General features: G+C 45.5%; 1 protein-coding gene across 1 annotated transcript; it reads right to left on the bottom strand.

The window, feature by feature from the left end:
• Positions 1-6338: 6338 nt before the first annotated feature.
• On the bottom strand, positions 6339-22382 carry papolg (poly(A) polymerase gamma). Its single transcript, XM_010867859.5, has 24 exons — positions 22244-22382; positions 20164-20331; positions 18532-18598; positions 18311-18392; positions 18125-18234; positions 17958-18011; positions 17461-17572; positions 16626-16715; positions 15280-15418; positions 14933-15005; positions 13240-13360; positions 11523-11607; positions 11382-11435; positions 11083-11202; positions 10742-10851; positions 10194-10315; positions 9797-9957; positions 9413-9531; positions 9134-9321; positions 8947-9024; positions 8578-8751; positions 8365-8448; positions 7726-7785; positions 6339-7648 (listed from the first exon to the last, which is right to left on the bottom strand). Exons 1-24 carry the CDS (start codon positions 22258-22260, stop codon positions 7541-7543), a joined length of 2496 nt encoding a protein of 831 aa, XP_010866161.1. The 5' UTR covers positions 22261-22382; the 3' UTR covers positions 6339-7540.
• Positions 22383-22436: the final 54 nt, after the last annotated feature.

The raw sequence follows: 22436 nt of genomic DNA, 5'->3' as shown, positions 1-22436 counted from the left end.
TGGGTTGCATTCATTTCAGACCCATTCTGCACGTTAGATGTTCCTATGGTTTCACAGTCTTACGGGACTGTGTGTGCATATAATGTGTAATCAAATTAGTTGACAATTAAAACAAGACGCTGTTGTTGATTCGATCACTTGACAAATGCCAGTGTTATTCTCCTGCAGGGGAGGTAACCGCAAAACAGTCATGGCCTAACATATTGGCCCCCATTTCAAATATTGCCCCCCTCTACTCCTAGTTTCCACCAACCTTTTCCACCTCCTCTAACACCAACAGAATTCTGACCTACACTGAGTACCCTTGAAGCATCCCCTGTAGTTAATTTTCGCCTACAAGCCGATGGTTTCAGTATTGTCTAGTACCTCCCGGGGTCCGAGTCCCTCTGGTTGGGAACCACTGAACTAGAGCAACACTGTAGCATGCACGTGCTGTGAAATATTTAAAACGCCCTCCAGTGATTTTCTTTTTGACTTGTCTTGTTGAAAAACATACCAAATATATCATACACAGTAATGCGCACAGACCTGGTTTGCTTAGCTCATTAGCTTCTATCGAAACAGGAACTAATAAGGATGCTGCTTCCTGTTCTGTCTCCGCTAGACGCCCATGGCATCACAGAGAGAGTTTGTCACAGGTGGCCTCTGGTCACATTGTGAGAGAGAGGAGAAAGGATTACAACTGCTGGGTTTCTCGACACCGGTCAGCTGTTCTAGGTTAAATTAGGGAATCTCTTTCTGAGAAGATGTGGATGAGAAAGCCCATTAAAAAAGTCGAGAACACAAATCAGAACAGATGGACAGTGGATGAGTACACCACCTTAGTTCAAGATCCATTTAGTCCGAGTGGTAGCTCTGGTTCCTAGTCATTTGTTTCTGTATTATTCCAACAGTGTTTGTAAGTACCTGTTTGTCTTAGTGGAATTGGCTACGCTAGTTTCCATGAAACAAGCTCTGTGACTTCATTGTGACAAGGACGTGAACCATGATTTCATGTCTTTTTTTTCAGTTGTTTTGTCTGCAGTTTTAGATCAAACGCAGAATAAAGCCCTGGAGCCCCTGAAGTCTGTGTTGAGTTGGAAAATGTGTGTTAGCAGAGAGTATGTAATGAAACTGCCAACACTCTTAGTCCCTAGAAACAAACTGGGTTCATTGGGACCAAATTTTTGCCAAAATTAACGCTCCCATGTTCTCTCTTCTCGTGTGGTCAAAGAAGCAGAGCCATTCTGTGTTTTCACTCATCCCCCCAGCTTCCCATAAGGAATGTATCCAGTGAACCCAATGCACTTATTGTCAGGTCAAACCGATGAGGACATATCGCAACCGCCTTTATAAACAGTTTTAAAAAGTACACCCTGTCATATTTTTGTGGTTCTATGATAAATGGAATTCCACTGGGCTAAGTTTCTAACATTCCAATATCAATGACAGAATAAAAGACACTTTTAAGTTGCTATCTTTAGGGGCTGGTGAAAAAGACACTTGAAACCTTGTTGTAGTACACTGGATATACTTTGAAAGAGTTCATTGGTATGACGCAGAGTTTAATCTGTGTGAAATGTGATGAACATAAATCATCCTTGCACCCCCATAAGGATGTCAATTTGACTTGAAGGACATTCAAAGAGTCCTGAATCCATTCTAGGGTTGTCTTCGCTGTGTGCCTCGGCTCATTCTCACGCCAACATGAATCCTGTGCGCTCTGGATCCGTTTTTCTCCAAGGACCTCTCTGTATTTTGCTCCTGTCATATCGATGTTATACATTTTCTTTTTGCTTTGAGAAGGCAGTTAGTTTTAGAAAACCACTGTCTTGACGACATCGTTCCTAGAAATGTATCTACGTACACATGACCTATATACTATACTACAAGTACTTAACTAATTACGGGGATATCTTTCTGAGAAAATGTAGACCGGCAAGCCAATTAAAAGGCCTCACACTGTTGCTCTGAGACAGGAGGAACCACCCAGGCTGGATGAGGTTTAATGGAGCTCTGAGACAGGATGAACCACGCAGGCTGGATGTGGTTTAATGGAGCTCTGAGACAGGAGGAACCACCCAGGCTGGATGAGGTTTAATTGAGCTCTCAGTCAGGAGGAACCACCCAGGCTGGATGAGGATTAATGGAGCTCTGAGACAGGAGGAACCACCCAGGCTGGATGAGGTTTAATGGAGCTCTGAGACAGGATGAACCACCCAGGCTGGATGAGGTTTAATGGAGCTCTGAGACAGGAGGAACCACCCAGGCTGGATGAGGTTTAATGGAGCTCTGTAGACATGATGTACTATGAACAATCCAAACTCCATGGTGCCTCATCCTTTTTGACTCGGTTAGGGTTACACACTTTCTGGCCAAAATGCAATCAGTTGTGCTTTTTAGTAAACAATCCTAAAAGGATTCTTGTTTTGTATTGTAGCCATACAACTTCACATCCACAGCGCCAATAGAAAGTCTATGGCCCCAGACACTCATCTACACACCATACCACAAACGCTACACAGTCTGTGTGTTATTTTGAATTTTATTATTTTGAAACATAAAAAACACAAAATCAAAATATCATAGTTAGGTCTCATCCCCTAAATAACTTAAAGTGTAACATATCACCTTCAACATCACACACACCAAGTTAACTTTGGGCGACCTCCACCTGTGACAAACTTGAGTAACTAACCCTTCCTGATACATTCAGAAGTTGTTGTAGGTTCCCTCTATTGTGTAGTTAATTGCAGAGTAAACACTCAAACATGAGCACCAAGGAGCTTTCAAAGAAACTAACAGAAAAAAAATTGTGGGAAGCTACAGATCAGAAGATGAATTAAAAAAATATTTCAAAGACCTAATGGAACATCTAATGGAACACGATCAAGATTATTATGATAAAGTGATTAAAAATACCCAGCCTGGATAAGACCAACCCTCCTCACTGGATAACACAAGAGGCCAAAGACAACTTCGACAGATGGACACATCTTAACATGTACCCGACTTCGGTAAGACACCGAATGAGGGGCACTTTGGTTACATGTTAAATAATCCCCCACTTCACTCATAACACGACTAGGGCTATCTTATTGAGTGTCATTCCATAGAAAGCGGTTTGGTCGGCCATTTTTAACATACTTTAATCATCACAACCAACAATTGGTATGACGCTTAAACACTTTCACATAAAGGGCCGGTTTCACAGTCACAGACGGACAAAAACAATCTCACCAGAAACCTCCATTGAACTATATATATTTTTTTGTCCACAACTATACTTGTTTTCCGTAAAACCAGCCCTAAAAGTAAAAAAAAAAAACATTAAAAAAAGCATAAACCAGTAGACAGTCACAGGAAACGATTATCACGCCAGGAGCCAGCTAGCTCACCCACATTTCCGGTACGCCAGAAGTTAATCTGTTTCCAGTGGAATGGCGGGGGTGTCGCTCACAGAGCGGCGGGGGTGTCGCTCACAGAGTGGCGGGGGTGGCACATGCGTTGGACGTGAAGCTGACGAAAACATCAAAATCAAATCTAAGGGTCCCTAAAGACACTCTGCAAAAATGACTGAATAAATGTAAGCATGTGTGTAAATATAAGTACTAATACAGGCTGGGGATGTATGGATACTTCAGTTTTATAGTTTTAATACATTATTCAATATCACAAAGTAGCATCCAAGTTAAACAAACGAGAGATCCAATGCAGTTTGCCTAGAGAGCCAACAGGTATGTGGAGGACGTGGCTCTTCACTTCATCCTCCAGCATCTGGACTCCCCTGGAACCTACGCCAGAATCCTGTTCAGTTCTGCATTCAACACCTTAATTCCCGCTTTGCTCCTGGACAAGCTCTCCCAACTGGGATTGCCCGAGTACACAGGCAGGTGGATCACAGCCTTCCTGCCCAACAGGAGGCAGCATGTGAGGCCGGGGAAGCACCTGTCTTGACCCCCTGACCATCAGCACCGGCTCCCCTCAAGGCTGGGTTCTGTCCCCTCTACTCTTCCCCCTGTACACCATCAGCAGCACCTCCCGTCACCACTGTCCAGCTCCTGAAGTTTATGGATGACACCACCCTCACAGACGAGAGTGACACCACCCTGATGCAGACGAGCCTGCCAACAGGTGGGCGATTGACCATCTGGTATCCTGGCGCAGTCAGAACTCGGAGCTCAACGCACTAAAGACAGTGGAGACGACGGAGAAGCCCAGCTGCCCTTTCCCTCATCGCCCTTGGTGGCTCCCTAATCAACTCTGTGGAATCTTTTTGCTTTCTGGGTACCACCATCGCTCAGGACCTCAAGTGCGAGCAGAACATTACCTCGCCTACAAAGAAAGGTCATTAGAGGATGTACTTCATGCGGTAGCTGAATAATTTAAACTTGTCAAAGATTATGATGGCGCATTTCTACACATGCAATTTGCCATCTCTACAAGACCTGTACAACTCCAGGACGCGGAGGTGAGTGGCAAAGATTGGTGCTGATCCCTCTCACCCTGAAAATGGACTATTCAGAGCTCTCCCCTCTGGCAGAAGGATGAGATCCATCAACCTCTCGCCACGAGAACAGTTTCTTTCCTACAGCAGTAGGCCTCATGAACATGCCCCTGGAACCAAACTGACTATAGTGGCTCCCCACATAACCCTCAACTGGACAGAATCTTGCACCTTATACTTTTACAAATGTATTAATGCTCAGTTTACTGTTTTTATGCTCAGTCCACTGTTCTCATTTGTTTTTATTTCCCTTATTCAATTGGTATAAATTGTTGCATCAGCAACCAGAACAAATTCCTTGTCTGTTGTGAAACTTATTTGGCACTGAAACTCTCAGATTCAATACCCACAATTCTTATTTAAAATGCTTAGGTAGAACAACATTTCCCAGAGTCACACAGGAAATTATTTAGGAGCCCTTCCGAGCGGAATGGGTGACGCACCAACAGATACATCCAACAGTAACATCCTAAAAAAATCAATCCTCAGCTGTGCTACAAACACACATATTTTAAAACAGGAGAACTAGGGGTTCATGGGTTTAATGGTCTCATTTAAAGGAGGTGATATACAGTACATACAAAAATACCCTTTGAAATACATTTTTGCCCTACAAAAACAAACAGTCAAACGACCTGATGTTAATTGTTAAAAAAAAAAAAAAGAAAAAAAGAAGCATTGTAGGAAACAGAGTGGTGTACATACAAACGCCATTCAGAATGGAACCTAACCTGTTATAACGTATGATAAAAAATTACATGGTACAAATATGCAAATATAAATAAAACCAAATGTTTGAAGAAAAGCCTTTTACATATATGGGGTACAACCCAGATGGTACCCGATTCCCTGTACAGCGCCCTACTTTTGATCAGGGCCGAAAAAAAGGGAACACACGGAATCGGGGGGCCACCTGGGGGAGCTTTCAGGTACCGAACGAGGGCAGAACAGAGGACAATCACTGTTGGGAAATACCAATCGGGGCCTTTGCTGACACAGCGTCTCACAGCAAGAGGGTGATTCGGTTCGGCCTTTACGACAATAAAGATCCGGGATCGGCGCTCCTGTCAAGACGCTCTGACAGACCGGGTCCCGACATACGAGGTGAGAGGTCAACTCCGGTCCTTGATTAGGCCACTTCTGAAATGTAACCCTACTCCCCAACACAGCACACTCAGTCTCACCATGGCTCTTGCAGGGAGTAGTGCAGTATGTAGGGCTTTAGGGTGCCATTTGGGACTCAGACCAGGATGACCCCAGGAGACGCCATGTTTAAGAACCTCCACAGGAGGTGCACAGGACCAATACCCCACACTAAGGGAATACACACACACACACAGAGGACCAATACCCCACACTAAGGGAATACACACACACGACCAATATCCAGTGTTTCCCAATCCTGGGGACCCAAAACAGTGCACATTTTTCCTTTTTTTGCCTGAGCAACTGATTCAAACATTGCCCTGGCAGTTACACACTTGACTGATGCAATCAACCAATCATCAGGTCTTTCATTTCAATCAGGTGTGTGAGTGCCTGGGCAAAAACGAAAACGTGCACTCCCTTTGGGTCTCCAGGACCGAGAAACACTGCCACACACACACACGCACACGCACGCACGCACGCACGCACGCACGCGCACGCACGCACGCACGCACGCACGCACGCACACACGCACACACGCACGCACACACGCACGCACACACGCACGCACACACGCACACACACACGCACGCACACACGCACACACACACGCACACACACACGCACACACACACGCACACACACACGCACACACGCACACACGCACACACGCACACACACGCGCGCGCACGCGAACGAACACACACACACACACGAACACACACACACACACACGAACACACACACACACGAACACACACACGAACACGACAACTCTTTTGACCTCCCACATCGCCCCAAACCGATTGTTCACATCTGGTATGTTCCATGTGGGTTCAGGCTGTCGAATCCTTCAGTCAGAGGTGCCTGGTCATGGGTCCCCCCCCCCCAACCTTTCAAATTCTACACCTCAAACACCCAGGAGTGGCTTGGCTGTGCACACAGCACCCCATAGCAGGGTTTTGTTCCAACCCTACATAGGTCCCGGGAGCTCAGCTGGAGTGTTGGTGATTGGTCAACACCCTGTTCTAACAGGAGTCCAAACGAGGAAGGTGGAAAACGAACACGGCCAAGTAACCACGTGGATGCGTTCAACAGGCATAAAACGAACAAAAACTTGGAGGTACAATTTGAAGCTGTCTGATAGGGAATGCTCATTGGTTGTCCCATCGCAGGGTGTGAGTATATACACACACACTGGACATGAATGAACACCGCTTCAGTCAACTGGGTCAGAAACCTATGACTGTGATTATCAGAGTAACGGATGTGAAGTTGTTCAGGTCCTAGTAAACCCCCTAAATAATCTCACTGAAACGGTCGAAACTCTGTACAGCCAAGTGGTGGGGGGGGTGGGGGGCATTTTTTACAAACGGGGGGGGTGAACAATTCATTTTTTTGTTTTTTCTTTTTTCCATTTTCGATAATAAAAGCTACAATACAGCAGTAGTAGAAAGACTAAACGTCAGTGATTCTTTTCAAAGATGAGTTCTGTACGACAAACTACACCTACCGTACACAATTTAGGTTTTTCCAAAACATGAAGCTCGTGAGGAGGTGCGTAGGAGCAAGCACAAACACGTTAAGGCGATTTAAAACAGAACTCAACCGGGATGGGGGAGGGGTTAACAACAAACAAAAATACATCCACTAACTGTTCTCCGACCCATTCTTACATCACATTTGTCTGGGAAGGACAACAGAAAGACCATATTGGGGGGGCGGGGGGGGGGCAGTCATCGCCCAGCGTCCAGTGACAGAGGGGGTAGAAAACAGTTAAAATCTGCTGTCTCACACTTGGTTTCACCACAGTAGTCTTGATGGTGGATCTGGCAGGCGTGTGGTCCCGGTGGCAGACAACCATGTCCTGGCCTTGTGAGGAGGGGGGGTAGGGGCATTTACCTGGGGTTACCTGTGTCTGTTCAGGGCTAGTCTGATGGAGTTCTTCACCACCCGCTGGTGGTTGTTCCGGGGCAGTGGGGACGTCACGTCGGGCAGTTCCATGCTGGGCAGTCTCTGGAGAGCGGAAAAAATTTCAAATAAATCCCCTTTACACAATTACCAGTGACAAAATACGACGGGCTTGTAAGTACCTGTGTCCGTGACGTGTCGATGGTTGGAATAGGCATGGCCTTCACGGCGCAGAGACTTTCCTGTGGAGAGAAACAAGGGGTTCTTCATATACAGGACAAATGGAGCAGTGAGCACAAGAGGGAGTCAAACTGCCAGGACATGGATGCAGAAGGAACAACCATTCCTAGGTGAAGGGCTTGATTGATGTAGGACCCCTGTATGACCCTCACAGAGCTACCTTAACCGAGGACCCCTGTATGACCCTCACAGAGCTACCTTAACCGAGGACCCCTGTATGACCCTCACAGAGCTACCTTAACCGAGGACCCCTGTATGACCCTCACAGAGCTACCTTAACCAAGGACCCCTGTATGACCCTCACAGAGCTACCTTAACCGAGGACCCCTGTATGACCCTCACAGAGCTACCTTAACCAAGGACCCCGGTATGACCCTCAGAGCTTCCTTAACCAAGGACCCCGGTATGACCCTCACAGAGCTACCTTAACCGAGGACCCCTGTATGACCCTCACAGAGCTACCTTAACCAAGGACCCCGGTATGACCCTCACAGAGCTACCTTAACCAAGGACCCCGGCAGTTTGGGATAAAAGTACCCGATAAAGGAATAAATAATGTAATAAAATGATAATGCACTCACAATGTTCACCCCGTCTCCAGGCTCCTGGACATCAGAACTGACAGGATATGGCTCCTTGAAAGCAGAGTCATCACCAGACGCCAGCTGGAGAGTCGGAGTTGAAGAACGGAGAAACACAAACACTTCTTTCAGCGTTTCCTTTTCAGGAAGTTAAAGCAGTAACAAACAGAAGAGGACCGGCCCTTCGTGTTCCCGCCCCTCCGCCCTCCTCACCATCTCCGCCGCGTCTCTGATCTTCCTGGGGGGCTCTTCCACGGTCGGGGAGTGGGGCCTCTTGGACGCAGCAGAGGTGGCTCCGTTCTGGTTCGGCTCGGCCGGCCCGATTGTGTCTTTGGGGGAGCTGCTCCGGAAGCCTGCGTTCTGGTCCACCATGGTTGATGTAGGACCCTGGTATGTCAGGGGCGACACGGAGGACAACAGCGCGTTAGTGATTGAAACCAATGAAGCAACGGCCGGTGAAGAACGCCCCAGCGCCAATTAGACCTTGTCGTAGCGTTCACACGGCGTCAACACCTCACTGACACAGTGTTTCGTGGGCGTTTGCCCGTTTCCTGAATCCGGCCAAAAAACAGGTGTTCTTACCACACCGAGTCCGTCGCCTTGGTCTTGGTCGTTGCCAGATGGGGAGTGTGTCTCCTTGAAGGCAGCGTCATCAGTCAGCTGTTTCCAGAGGACAGAGGAGATATTCAACTCTCCACAGTTGCTTAAGCAAGCCGTGTAATGTGCACCAGGACCTACGGTTTTCCGGCACAAACGCCAAAACACTCACCGGCTGCGCAGTTTCTCTGAGCCTCTTGGACAGCTCCTCCCCAGCGGGTTGGTGGAGCCGCTTGGCTGCGGCAGGCGCCCCGTTCTGGTTGGGCTCGGCGGGGCGAGGGCCCACACTCAGACCGACCACAGTGGGAATGGAGCTGCCAGCTGGGGGGGCCGGGACCGGGGGCGCCACAAGTACAGGCTCTGGAGAGGGAGGGGAGAGAAACAGGAAGTCAGGTTCCGGAACGTTCATGTGTAGAGCGTGTATACCCAGGAGTGACGGGTGGACACTCACTGGAGCCAATGACAGGGATGGACATGCCCTGCGGAGCGCACGGCCGGAGCGGAGAGACGCCGGCGACCGGCGAGACGCCATCCGCAAACAACGGGACTGGAGGCCTGGGAGGAGTCACCCTACACGGGACGCAAACGAAGAAGAACACTCTAACGCCCAATCAGAAACAAAGAGGAACACTAACGCCCAATCGAAAAGGCTCAATTAAAGACAACAACCACCACAGGAAAACACGCTTAAGCGCAACGGCTACAGTTTATTTCCCCGGCTAAACCCGGCCACCGCGTTAATAATTAACCAATAGTGAAATATCAAACGGAATGAGCCGGTGATCGATAAAGAAGCCGTAGCGCCAGCGTGTCGTGGGAGTGTCATGTGACCCACCGGCCATCCGGGTCTGCCGGGCCGGGGGGCTTGCCCAGCGGGGTGGGGGAGGTGAAGGGTGTGCCTGGGTCCGTGTCCCTGGAGCTGTCCAGGTGACTGCCGTCCAGCGACGACCGCTTGGAGCCTCCACCGTTGGAGCTCCGGCTCAACTCCGCTAAGCTCTGTGGGGGGGAGGGGGAGGGGAGGTGGGGGCAGAACTTAGTCGGACTGAAACTCAAGGTCGGGATTTGACTCACTAGATCCGCTTTGGTCAAATCTTCCTCAAAACCCAGTGGAGAAGATCGGACGGTTTGACCCAGTGGGTTTTCAGGAGACAGAATCTGAGCTAGGCCCGACAGAAGGCACAACTGAAGTAACAAGTTGCCCAGTGGCTGAGGAGACCAGGAGTCCACATTACCCTCTTCTTCTTCTGGACCAGCTCGGCAGGAAGGTACTGGTGGAGCTGCTTCTTCTTCACGTGAGTGGCCTCGATCTTCATCCCGTCCTTCAGCATATTGATGTTGTTGGCCTGCCGGTACACTGCAACGAGACGTCACGACACAGCCACTTAGGACGTCACCAGTATCTAATGTTTGTTGTGGCCCCCATCAAGCCCTCAATGACTTCAATCCAGTTAGTCCAGGGCTACATCACCACCACCACATACAGTTGGCAACAGGGCATCTGACCAGTAACTAAGAGGTTTCTAGAACAAAATCCCTGAGTTGGCAAAATGTAAAATCTGTCTCTGGATAACGTCCGCTCAAATAGTGGTCCCCGACATTTTTGGCTCACTATAGAAACAACAGATTTTCTTTAGTTTTCTCAATTTAATTCATGTGGATAGAGTACCGCCAGGGGTCCTAGTCCCCCAGTTTGGGAACCATTACGATAAACAACTGAAACGTACTGCAGAACTGGAGTTGGTTCATTCTAGCGGTGTGTTAAAGACAGGCGTTGTATTACCGGTGTCTGTGAAGGACTGGATGTCATAGGTCAAGTCAATGTTGACACTCTCCGCGTTCTCCACCTTCTTGAAGATGATTCCAATAAACCACATGGAGACAAACTCGTTCCTGAGACAAGGAAACAGGAAAAACTAGTCTCCAAATGTATCTAAAAAACAATCAGTCCAGCAGTTCAAGAGACAAGATACAGAGGGCTGAGCAGCTAGGCAGCACCCGGGGAATGGAAATAACCGAGCCCGTCACTAGAGACCGCTCTGCATACATGCAACGTTAAACGGCCGGTCTGGTGAGCGGACCGACAACCCCAGGTTTCCACTAAGTGGCGGATGGGAGACTTACTCGTTGTGGCTCTCCTTGTTCCCAGGGAAGGACTGGGGGTTCACGTGGGCCAGTGTGATGTACTCGTTCCTCTCCAGGTTCCCCACCAGAACACGGATCTTAGATTCCACCAGGCCGATCCTACGGTGGAACAGGCAGAGATATCGTCACGCCAGCAGTAACACAAGGTAGCATAGACCTCAAAAAACAAGTTTCACCGGTAACATGCCTGAATGCCGAGTTTAAACTACATGCACTAGTTCAGGAGACTCTGGCCAAGCATAAAGAAAGGGCACCAATGGCTCGAGCCACCTCCTTACCATTCCAAGTGGTTTTCTTCTGTGGACGCACTTGCGGTCAGAACAATATAATGCCTGATGAAGACAAAATGCAAGCACCCTTTAACTGTGTTTTCAACCTTTAAAATACAGGAAAACCAGACAGTATCACCAAATACATACTTGTACTTCTGGAAAAAGTTGGGGGGCTCAAACAGTTTGGACCAGTCTGCTTTGCCCTGCAGGATCTCATCGGTGACACTGAGACCTGTTGGGTCAGAACATTGAGGAGGATTATTTATTTCCGGGTTGTAGCTTAATCCACTGTGACAACAACTCCGGAAAGCAGAGGTTTTGTCATCAGTTCCTTCCTAGCATTTGTGGGGGACTGGTGGAACAGGGAACTGAGAAGGTTTGACCAGCTGAACACTTAGCAAGTCGTTTTGAGTTTGTTTTTGCCGGACCGCGTAAGCAGAGCCGGCTGAGAAGAGCGAATCTGTCTGACAAAAACCTTGCTGGCTACAACCTTGAGTAGATATGTTATGGGAAGCCTAAAATGAAACTATTTACTGTAAGATTGCGACTATTTCCGTTGGATTTTCAAATTATGTCTTAGGATTTGTTCAGGACAGAATAACACTTTGCTGGCTACACGATTCTCTCGTCTTTTCACTTGAAGAAGTCAGTTATCGTCACCTATTTTGATACAGTAGTTATTGTATTAATGTCACTCACGAATAGCTAATAAGCTGTTAAAACGGCCAGTGGCAAAACCCATACAGTTCATATACGCTATTTGTGGAGGTAAATTTATTTAAAAAAACTTTACTCAGTTTAACTCTAGTTAATGGTGTCTAACAAAACATACAAACTTCGGGTGATGTTAATGAGTGAAAATAATATAATGTGAAGAGGCTATACTAATGCCCGGCCTATGTGCCATTCAGGGGCATCGTGGTAAACAACAATGCCTTTCATGTGGGCGACCTGGGTTCGATTCTCGAGAGGGCAGCCACGATTAACAAATTTGATTGCGGGCCGGCTGAACTAGGCTTGCCTGGTTTCTTGTTTAATATTAACCCAGTGCTGGTCTACAAACAAAACGTGTCAATTGCTCACTCAAAAACGCCCAGACTCAGGCTTCGGTCAACACGTTCCAATGAATTTCCATCAACATTTTAAGCCTAACCCTAACATTTAAACACTTAAGGAATGGAACAAAATCTATATACAAAAATAAATAAGTAAAGCATTTACGATGAAACACTAAAAGCAGGCAACGATAGCTTGCTCCCGATGTTTACGTAGTCTCTCTTCCACACCAACATAAGCAGGGGAAAAAAGGTTTGGGTCGTGACCGTCCAGCTAGCTTACTAGAGGGCAGGAAAGCTGGTGGTCAATGCCTCACCCAGGGCAAGGCAGAAGGGCATCAAGGGAAGGGATTTCCCAGTCTCAACACGCTCAAGAGACTACGTGTTTGTTAAGCCGACTGAAGTCACGAGGTGACGAGCCCTCACGCCCGACATCCCAAAGGGAGCCAGAGCAGAGCAGCTCATTGGCATGGATGCCAGGGAGAGAAGCTGGCAGCCACCTGACGCTTCCCTGAACCAGATTTGCAATGAGACCGGGCATGAAGACGACTGCTTATTTTGACATTAGGGAAAGGAGAACAATCAGTAGAATAAAAACGAAATCTATTGAATGGGACATTATGCTTTTGCTAGGCAGAGTTTCAATTCAGTTTGAATTGGTCATGACCAGTATTGATTCCTTTATAGGACATCATTAAAGCCATCATAAAGGTGGGCCCAGGAAGAGAGAACAGTCAGGTCAGGGGTCCTAGGTATTTGCAGCCTCCAGCCATTAAAGTGCGTGCAGAGGTCAAGGGTCAGGCACCCACCATATTTGAATTCCTCGCTCATGATGGTGCGTGTGGAGGTGGAGACGTTGTAGGTGGAGTTCTGCTGGGGATAGGCCGGGGTGATGATGGGCATCAGGTGATACCTGTCTGAGGGGTTCACCTGTGGAGGAGAGAGGGGTTGGGCAAAAGCTGCTTGAGCCATCACACACAAAAGATTTACTGAAAGATAGAGATGGACATTCGAGACTTCATTAGTGTTATTTTAGCAGCTGGATATTATGCCGGCAGCACTCAGGTTTTCTTTATCACAATAAAAGCAATAATTGAAATGCATAAGGCAATATAGTTATACCTAGTTAACCTAATCTAGTCTGTGAAAAAGAACAGACAAGAATAACATTGGTATGGACATTAAACAAAATGTACAGACAAGTTCCAACTATATTAACATATATTAACATATATAGTTCAATGATGGCTTTTATTTGGAAAAAGAAAATCTGAGTTAGCACTGCTAGCAAAATATCCTGCTGCTAGAAGAATGGTAATGAAGCCTCGAATCTACAATCTATAGAGGTTTTAAAAAAAAAAACTAAAGACCTACTTATTTTCTATTGCATTTTCTTAATATAATTTTGTTTTTATGCTGTTTTTATGTTTAAGTGTTTTTATCTGTGCACCTGTAGCACTTTGAGATGTGTCCTTCACGTGTAAAGTGCAATACAAATAATAATAATAATAATAATAATAATAATAATAATAAGTATTATTAGTATGATTAGTATTATTACTATTATTACTATTAGTACTATTAGTACTATTATTAGTATTAATATTATTATTATTATTATTATTATTGAATGGCCATCACTACTGAAAGATAAAATATTACTGCTCTGGTGAATAGGACAACAAAAGCTATTATAAGCAAGTTGAACAAAACAAACAAAAAATATAATAATACATTTAAAAAGCACGAGCGACATGCAGCGCAGAGGGCAAGGGTTGTTTTGAACGAGGACTGTCATTGTAATTGCTTCCATCTACCACATGAGGATTCCCTAAAGAAGCACAATTAACTCGGAGTATTGCCAGACAAACACAGTCCCTTGCTACTACCACCTGGTTTTGGAACAGAGGACAATAAAACGGCAGTAGCTCAGGAACAAGCCAGTATTCGTGACAGCCAGCGACCAGCCACTATAGACCCATCTAGCATAAGTCGTATCTCACCAAGGAATCCACCGTGCCTTTGTTAAAGCAGAGCCTGTGAGCCATCAGCAGACTAGGACATTCCATAGGCCAATCTATATTATAGCAGCCACTTTATCCTTCAGTTATTAACTGTCCATGAACACTCAGGACAACTTCCCTACTGTAGTTGGACAAGGACAACTGAAAGGTGACAAATCAATTTCACAAATTCATTGACTGACGATAATGTTAGTTAGAGCATTTTTGTTTTGTTCTGTAAGATTTCATCCAAAACTAAACAGGTTTTACGGAAAATTGCACAACTTCCCACACGCCCTTGTAACTTTTCATCTAGTTAGGCCACACACCAGGAACTAATGTTTTGAAATAACTTCCATCAATAATGACTGAGAGAAAACAAAAAAATAGGTTGCAAATGGTAGGCATACTATAGCCGAAACATTTAAAGTTCCACACAGACGTTTCCTCACTGACATTCATCTGAACACTGGCAAAATTCACACATAATAACACTTACTCTGGGGTCCCACACAGGCAGATTCAAATTACTGTCTTCAGGTTGTTTCAAAAGCACAGGATTGGGCCATTCCCTTCAGAACAGAACAACAGATTAAGTGAAACAACAGGTATTCAAACCACCTACAAAGTTCAGTCTACTATAACATTTTAGGATTATTACACCCAATCAGACTTTACAATGGCCCATATTGACAAAGTCTGCCAGAGAATTAAGAGCTAATCTATGACCAGGCCGCTCCCATTGACAGCGGAAAAAAAATAAGAGCTAAAAGCTAAAATCAGCACTTTTGCTAAGAAAAACATTGAGAGTCCAGGATGTGTAATGTAAAATAGAGTTTTGAGCACCACTTGGAGAAGACCAGGAAGAACTTGTGGACGAGCGTGGAGGCCACAGCATTGGGGTACAGCTGGCAGGTCCGGGCGACCAACATGGCCCACGAGACGCCGCCCAGGAAGCCCAGCATGTTGGAGTAGATCCCTCGGCCTGGGGGAACAGATTCTACGGTTTTATTTTGTGTGCCTGAACGACATACGAATCTCTGTTATAGAACAATGATTCTAGTCAGAAAACAGCCATTAAGGTCAAGCACAAGTTGCTTAAAGACAACAAACGGTTGGGAAAGTGGCACTTAAGAGCCCAAAAGGGGGACCCCAGTGAATGTCATGCATTTGCTGATTTGTTCTCCAAGTCATCAAAAGCACCCTTTATTGCATGGTTAACGGAGGTATGATATCCTACACACGGATTATGTAAATGTATTAAGCAGGCGGTTTGAATCCTGAATGCTGATTGGCTGACAGCTGTGGCATACAAAACATTATTTTGCCTTATTTGCATTGTTTCCCAGGTTATAAATCACGATATGGCATCTCGGGGGTTCGTGATATATAGTCAATATATCATGGCAAAGAGCTGTGTCCAGGCCTCCCGCAACAGCGTCCAAGAACAGCGCTTAGACATTAAATACCGGCAATAAGCCACACCCCATTATGGCATAAACAACATATTACTTATCAAGACCAAAATGGAAGGTCTTACGCATGATTTACAGCCTTCTGTGATGTCACTTTTCACACATTGATATCATCTACAAATACTTAGTATTAATTGTATAGGTGGTGCCAAAAATACTACTATCTAATCTAACTAACTAATCTACAGCACATAGTAGTCTGTTAAGCACCAACTACTCAATACCATACACCGTACGTAGTGGTCTGTTAAGCACCAACTACTCAATACCATACACCGTACGTAGTGGTCTGTTAAGCACCAACTACTCAATACCATACACCGTACGTAGTGGTCTGTTAAGCACCAACTACTCAATACCATACACATTGCGTAGTGGTCTGTTAAGCACCAACTACTCAATACCATACACCGTATGTAGTGGTCTGTTAAGCACCAACTACACAATACCATACACCGTACGTAGTGGTCTGTTAAGCACAAGCTACTCAACCCCATACACAGTACTCCAGGGCTGCCCAACCTTGTTCCTGGAGATCTGTCCTGCAGTTTCTCTCCAACTCTAATTAAGCTCGCCTGATTCTAATAATTAGCTGGATGAAAAGCTAAATCAGGTTTAGTCACAAATGTGGTTGAAGAGATAACATACCGGACAGCAGATCTCCAGGCAAGCCCTGACCTACAAAATGCAATCTACAGTACATAGTACCAGACTCACGTTTGGCCCACAGCTTGATTGCCCTCAGGGTCAGTCTGAAGTTCTCCTTGTTGGGCACCAAGTACAGGATCTCATCAGTCACTCTGCAACCTGGTGGAGGAATGATTGGCAGACAAGCAGGAAAGAAGGATTCACACTGGGGTCAAATCACTGCAATAGAATGGGTTCCACCACACTGCTTAGTAAAATAAACATATTAGCACACTGTCTTTGACAGAAGGTTAGCAACACAGTGAAGTTAAACATGTTTTCTATAAACAGGCAGGGTTGACATCATGACCTACATACACCATGCTACAGGTTAACTGAAGGGCTTCTAAAACCCAGTATTGCCAGCTACTAAGTACAGGTCCCATGTGGCTCAGTCGGAAACAGCACTGCAACACCAGTGGCCCCCTCCCCTGTGTATAAGTACCACGGGGGAAGACGTCCATCCCTAGTACCAGAGTACCACGGGGGAAGACGTCCAACCCTAGTACCAGAGTACCACGGGGGAAGGCGTCCAACCCTAGTACCAGAGTACCACGGGGGAAGGCGTCCAACCCTAGTACCAGAGTACCACGGGGGAAGGCGTCCAACCCTAGTACCAGAGTACCACGGGGGAAGGCGTCCAACCCTAGTACCAGAGTACCACGGGGGAAGGCGTCCACCCCTAGTACCAGAGTACCACGGGGGAAGGCGTCCACCCCTAGTACCAGAGTACCACGGGGGAAGGCGTCCACCCCTAGTACCAGAGTACCACGGGGGAAGGCGTCCATCCCTAGTACCAGAGTACCACGGGGGAAGGCGTCCATCCCTAGTACCAGAGTACCACGGGGGAAGGCGTCCATCTTACCGTTGAGACTTCGGATGCAGCGTATGTCCAGGTTCCTCAGATGGGAATCCCCTCTCAGGTCCAGGTTGTCTGGGATGGTTTGCAGAGCCAGCCGTGCAAACAGCAGGTCAATCTGTCCAGATAGAGACGGGTCAGAGTTCATAGGCTGGCCTAGGTTCCCCGCCCCGCCAAATTCAGTTCCTACTGGCAAGAATCATCCAAGATCGCTGATCTTGTTTAGATTTGTGGAGAGATTGGAGGCGCCCGCAATACACATTTATGAATGTTATGTAGTCAGCACTCTGCTCTTGACTGAAATTGTGGTCAATCCTCAGACAGTTAAGGGACAATTAAGACATAACTCCTAAATGTGTTAGCGTGCCCCTAGATTCAAATTAGGGACGCGTTTGCCCCAGGTAGAAAAATGCACTTTCCCGGTTGATGGAAACCCAGTCTTACAGTACGCAGATTTTAGCGCAGCAGAAAGAGGCACCACTGGTACATTTCAACCCACCTACCTCAATGCCATCAAACTTGAATTTGATCACAGGTACAAACGCATCCTCAACTGCCTGAAAGTAGAAACAATCATGAGCATGTTGACGACATTAAAAGAATATGCAGCAAATGAACAAAGACGTTAAAAGAATACGAAATAAGAAAATAGTCCTGAGACAACGCTTACCCGTAGGTCTTTGATCTCATCGTGCTGTTTGAGCTTTGCGAAGAACGAGTCGAAGAAGTCAGTCCTCTCCACGTGTCGCGGAGATACACACAAGGCATCAATATCAGCACCTGCAACACACACGCTATAGAATCAAACACCACAACAGGGTCAGGCAGAGGGGGCCTTTAAAGGTCAGGACATTACCTTTTGTATGAACTCCCAGCCGATAGGAACCGAAGGTGAAGATTTTCCCGCCAACATTGGTTATTGCCGATGGTGGTAGGTTCTGAGATTAAAAGAATATTACAGTTGTTCCATCAGCACGATTGTATATGACTCCATTAGATAACACCAAGGAATGACATCCCTTCTAAAATGCATGCAGCGAGAGAGCCACACGCGTCGCTCTTCTTGAAGGAACATACCTTTGTTTCACTGATCTCTGCAATCCACTCCTTCACGAAAGTATTCAACTTCCCAAGAACTGCAAGTCTGTGGAATGTAACAATGTCAATCTTGCATGTCCACAACCAAAAGAAAAAGACCAACTGAAGCAGTAGGAAAAGGCCAAACCCTTCAACTTGAACATTTACACAAGGCATGAGCATTCACAAGCAATTCTCACAAATCTTCAACCAGGGAAAGGGAGTTGAAATGCGGCCGAGATATGATCACTTTGCTTTACAGAAAAGCAAACTGTTAATGGGCGGAAAAAGGTGACGCACACTGAGTATTATCGGTAAAACAGAAACCATTAAAAAATAAATTTAAAAAAAGTACGATACCACACAAAGTATCATTAAACCTAGAGCCATCAGTGTTTCTTCAAACACAAGTACCAGTTTCATAGGTTCTACTCATGTTAAGCACAAAATGAGAAACCTGTCTCTGAGTAGCCTCTACTCATAACACATTGAATATTATGTCACACTGTTTAAGAACTGGCACAAACATCAACCAAAAACGACGCCATCGTCTTTCCTTAATCCATAGAAGTGGCGTATAGGCTGTGCACAATGAAATGTATTAACACGCTCTTAATTCAAATTGTTTCTTGAATCATAAACAGGCTGTATTTTGAATAGTCTTGCACTGTAGAATAATAGCTAAGGCTGGGCACTGTATTCTCTGGAAGCCTATACATACATTTACAAATCAGACCTTTTCAATAAAAAATGTATAAAACATTTTTGCTAATTCAAAATTAAGTGAAGTTATCTGAGACATGCATTTTCCTTTAGCCTACATTCTGACCATTTCACATATTTTCATATAGCTCTTTACCTAAATCTTAAAGAAGATGATAAAAACTATTTTTGACTAGGGGGAAAGAGTTTGGCACTTCTGTCTCAGTAAGAATGAATAAGAAGGTTGAATAAAGTCAACGGCAGAAAAAGGAAGATTGGTTTTCAAGCACACTAAGAATTTATAACAGCATAATTGTTGTATCCTGAGTTAGTTTGACAAAAATCTATATTTCTGCTAAGCTACGTTATAAAGCCTACATAAACAGCACGATATTTGGTATTTAACATGTTGCCTTTATAATAACTGCTTATGCCATTCCTTCGGCCAGCTCAACACCACTTACTTTACAAAACAATGGCCTACCGCAAACAAATTCAGGTGCTCTCTCCTCCAAATGACGGCCAGAGATATGGCAGGAATAAAATGAATAACACGCATGCGGTTGTGGCATTAAATGGAAAACACAAAACAGCTGTTTTTTCAAAGCCCCCCCATCTCCTGCGCTTCGCCACAGACACAACATGGCAGGGAAAACATGCACCACACGGCCGTATCCAAGTCCCATATCTGCCCCGTCCCTGTCCAAGTTCACTGAGATGAAACGTGGATGGCCCACACTGTGACCAAAACGGGGAAATTCGCTGGCTATGACAAACACAACCGGATACGGCATCCGACCCCGGTCCAATAGCACAATACAACACAGTGAGGTGTTCCGACGGGGCTGTGAATTATGCGTCGTGCCCCCCAATAAGCGAGCACCAGGCACTGTGGCACGGAACGAGCGTCCGGCGAGAACCGTCGCTCACCTGTGGTTCAGTTCGTCTTCGTCCTCAAACACTCCGAAGGGCTTCATGGCCTCGCTGAGCTTGAAGGTGTACTGGTGGTCGATCTCCCGGGGGAAGGCCATGCTGATGGACGAGGTGATGCCATAGTGTTTCTGAGGCTGCTGCCCGCCATGCATGCTGACACCAGTCCTGCCCAAGCCAACATGAAACAAAATTAGACGGCCTGGTAAATGTCCGGTTCAACCATTCTCTCTTTTTAAACATATACTTCTCACGTAAAAGGAGATTGATGTTGTCAACATCGCCAGGGCGGATTTGCATTATGGAGCACCTAGACACCAGGGACTCAAGCCCCAGTTAGACAAAACAACAGTCTCAGTAGAGAAATGGAGTGTGTTGTTTACGGAACAATGTGTTCAGAACGGCCTAGAAATGCACAGAACCAAGCAAACAAGGAGTTGAATGTGCCACACTGCCTACGGTCCCCCCACCTATCCTGGTGTCCTTATGTAATAAACCATGACAAGAAATCAAAAGGTATTGCATTAGAGGATGATATTCTAAAATGTTGTTCAGCCACTGAACTCAAATTGTACATGTATTTAGTCCTGTGTTGGCAATTTGAACTGTGCTTGTGTTTGGGGTGAGGGCAACGATGTGCACTGCAGAAGAGTTGAGGTCATAAACAAAAAGATTACAAAACATGCACAGAGAATTTGGGACATCAAAGTAGCCGAAGCCACCCAAGAAAATTGTGTCCAACTAAAAAAAGGAAGTGACGTTTATGTTCACATACTACCATAATGCACCATGTCTATATAATGTGCTTGTCTGCCGTGGTATTGTATTGTCATATTTTCAGGGCCCATCTATACATTCCACTTGTAATATACATAAGCTTAATACGTGTAAATACAATTTTCTGCCCTCTTCTATTTGCATTTCTGGTTGGATGCTACCTGCAATTCGTTGTACCGTACTTGTACTGTTCAATGGCAATAAAGTTGAATCTAATCTAATGTTTTAGGCAGTGTGGACATGCAAAGAGTAGTTGCTCCTATTCACAGTAATCAGAATCCTAAAAGACACTGATCCTTTATCAACACAGCTTTTCAATGTCTTTGGAGCACTCTGTTCACTAGCTGATTATTAAACCTTCATGTTATCAGGGAATTATTCGGACATCAAGGTCAGATGAGCCCTGAATTACAGACTGGCACATAAAAATACATCAAGTATGGGGAGGACACATTCGTCGGTAATAAGGTAATCTATCAGCTTCCATAACTGCCCAAGAGGCAGCAAAACATATAGTTTAACAAACACGATTAAAGACATCTATAAAAACGGAATGTTTGGATTGAAAGCTACATTGTTTTGATGACAACAGTCCAACATATTTGTATTTTCAAGTGAAGAGACATTCTTCTATTCTTAATGGTTCACTTACGGGGGAATTGTTCAAACAAGAGTAATTTCCGATACATACTGTATTTAGTTATTAAGCCATCTATCATTCTATCAGTAAAACAATCACCGGCCACATTTGTAGGGCGAAGCCAGGCGTCAAGTCCATGACCTGTATGGAGCTGCCATAGAGATGTTATCAGCAAAACAATAAAGCCAGTTAACTAGTTAATAACAGAACATTATGGCCTGGTTACTTAACTACGTGGTTCGTTTGCTAGGAAATATTTTCTACTAAGTCTGGTAATACACAGTACAGGAGTATTATATAGTCACCGGAACTCGGCTAACGTGAACGACGTTAGCAGCCTAGACCGGATTGTTGACAGAATAACGTTGATTCACACGTAATATCAGTCAGTTGCAACTTCCAAACATCAAAGAAATCTTGAAACTCATCAAGTCACTGCGTTAAAAAATGTATTGGATTTCCCTGTCGAGTAGCGACCTAGACAAGTTAGCAGATGCACCAAATAGTTAGGCCTTTGTTAGCTAACCACGCATTGTTTTGATGATAGCCGTTAGCTAGCAACTAGCTAGACTTAGCCTAGCTGGCTTATAATCGTCGTTCTACAACAACACAAATGTTGGAGTTTGGACGACATTGCAGATCTTAAGGATGTGGGGAACTTACGCTGACATTTCTTTCATGACCCACCGACAACTTTCTCTTTTTAGAACAAACTTAAAGAAAACATGTAAACTCAGCTAGCAGCAGCCCCGACCCTATTTATAACAATAGTTACACTCCAATATGGCGCTCAAGCAATCTCTGTTTCCCGACAAGCTTTGCGCAGTTAAATCCCGTCGTCAGTTCTGGTTCAGAA

The sequence above is a fragment of the Esox lucius genome, chromosome 5 (genome assembly GCF_011004845.1).
Source record: "Esox lucius isolate fEsoLuc1 chromosome 5, fEsoLuc1.pri, whole genome shotgun sequence".
Classification (NCBI taxonomy): Eukaryota; Metazoa; Chordata; class Actinopteri; order Esociformes; family Esocidae; genus Esox; species Esox lucius.
This window is presented reverse-complemented; position numbering and strand designations above follow the sequence as displayed.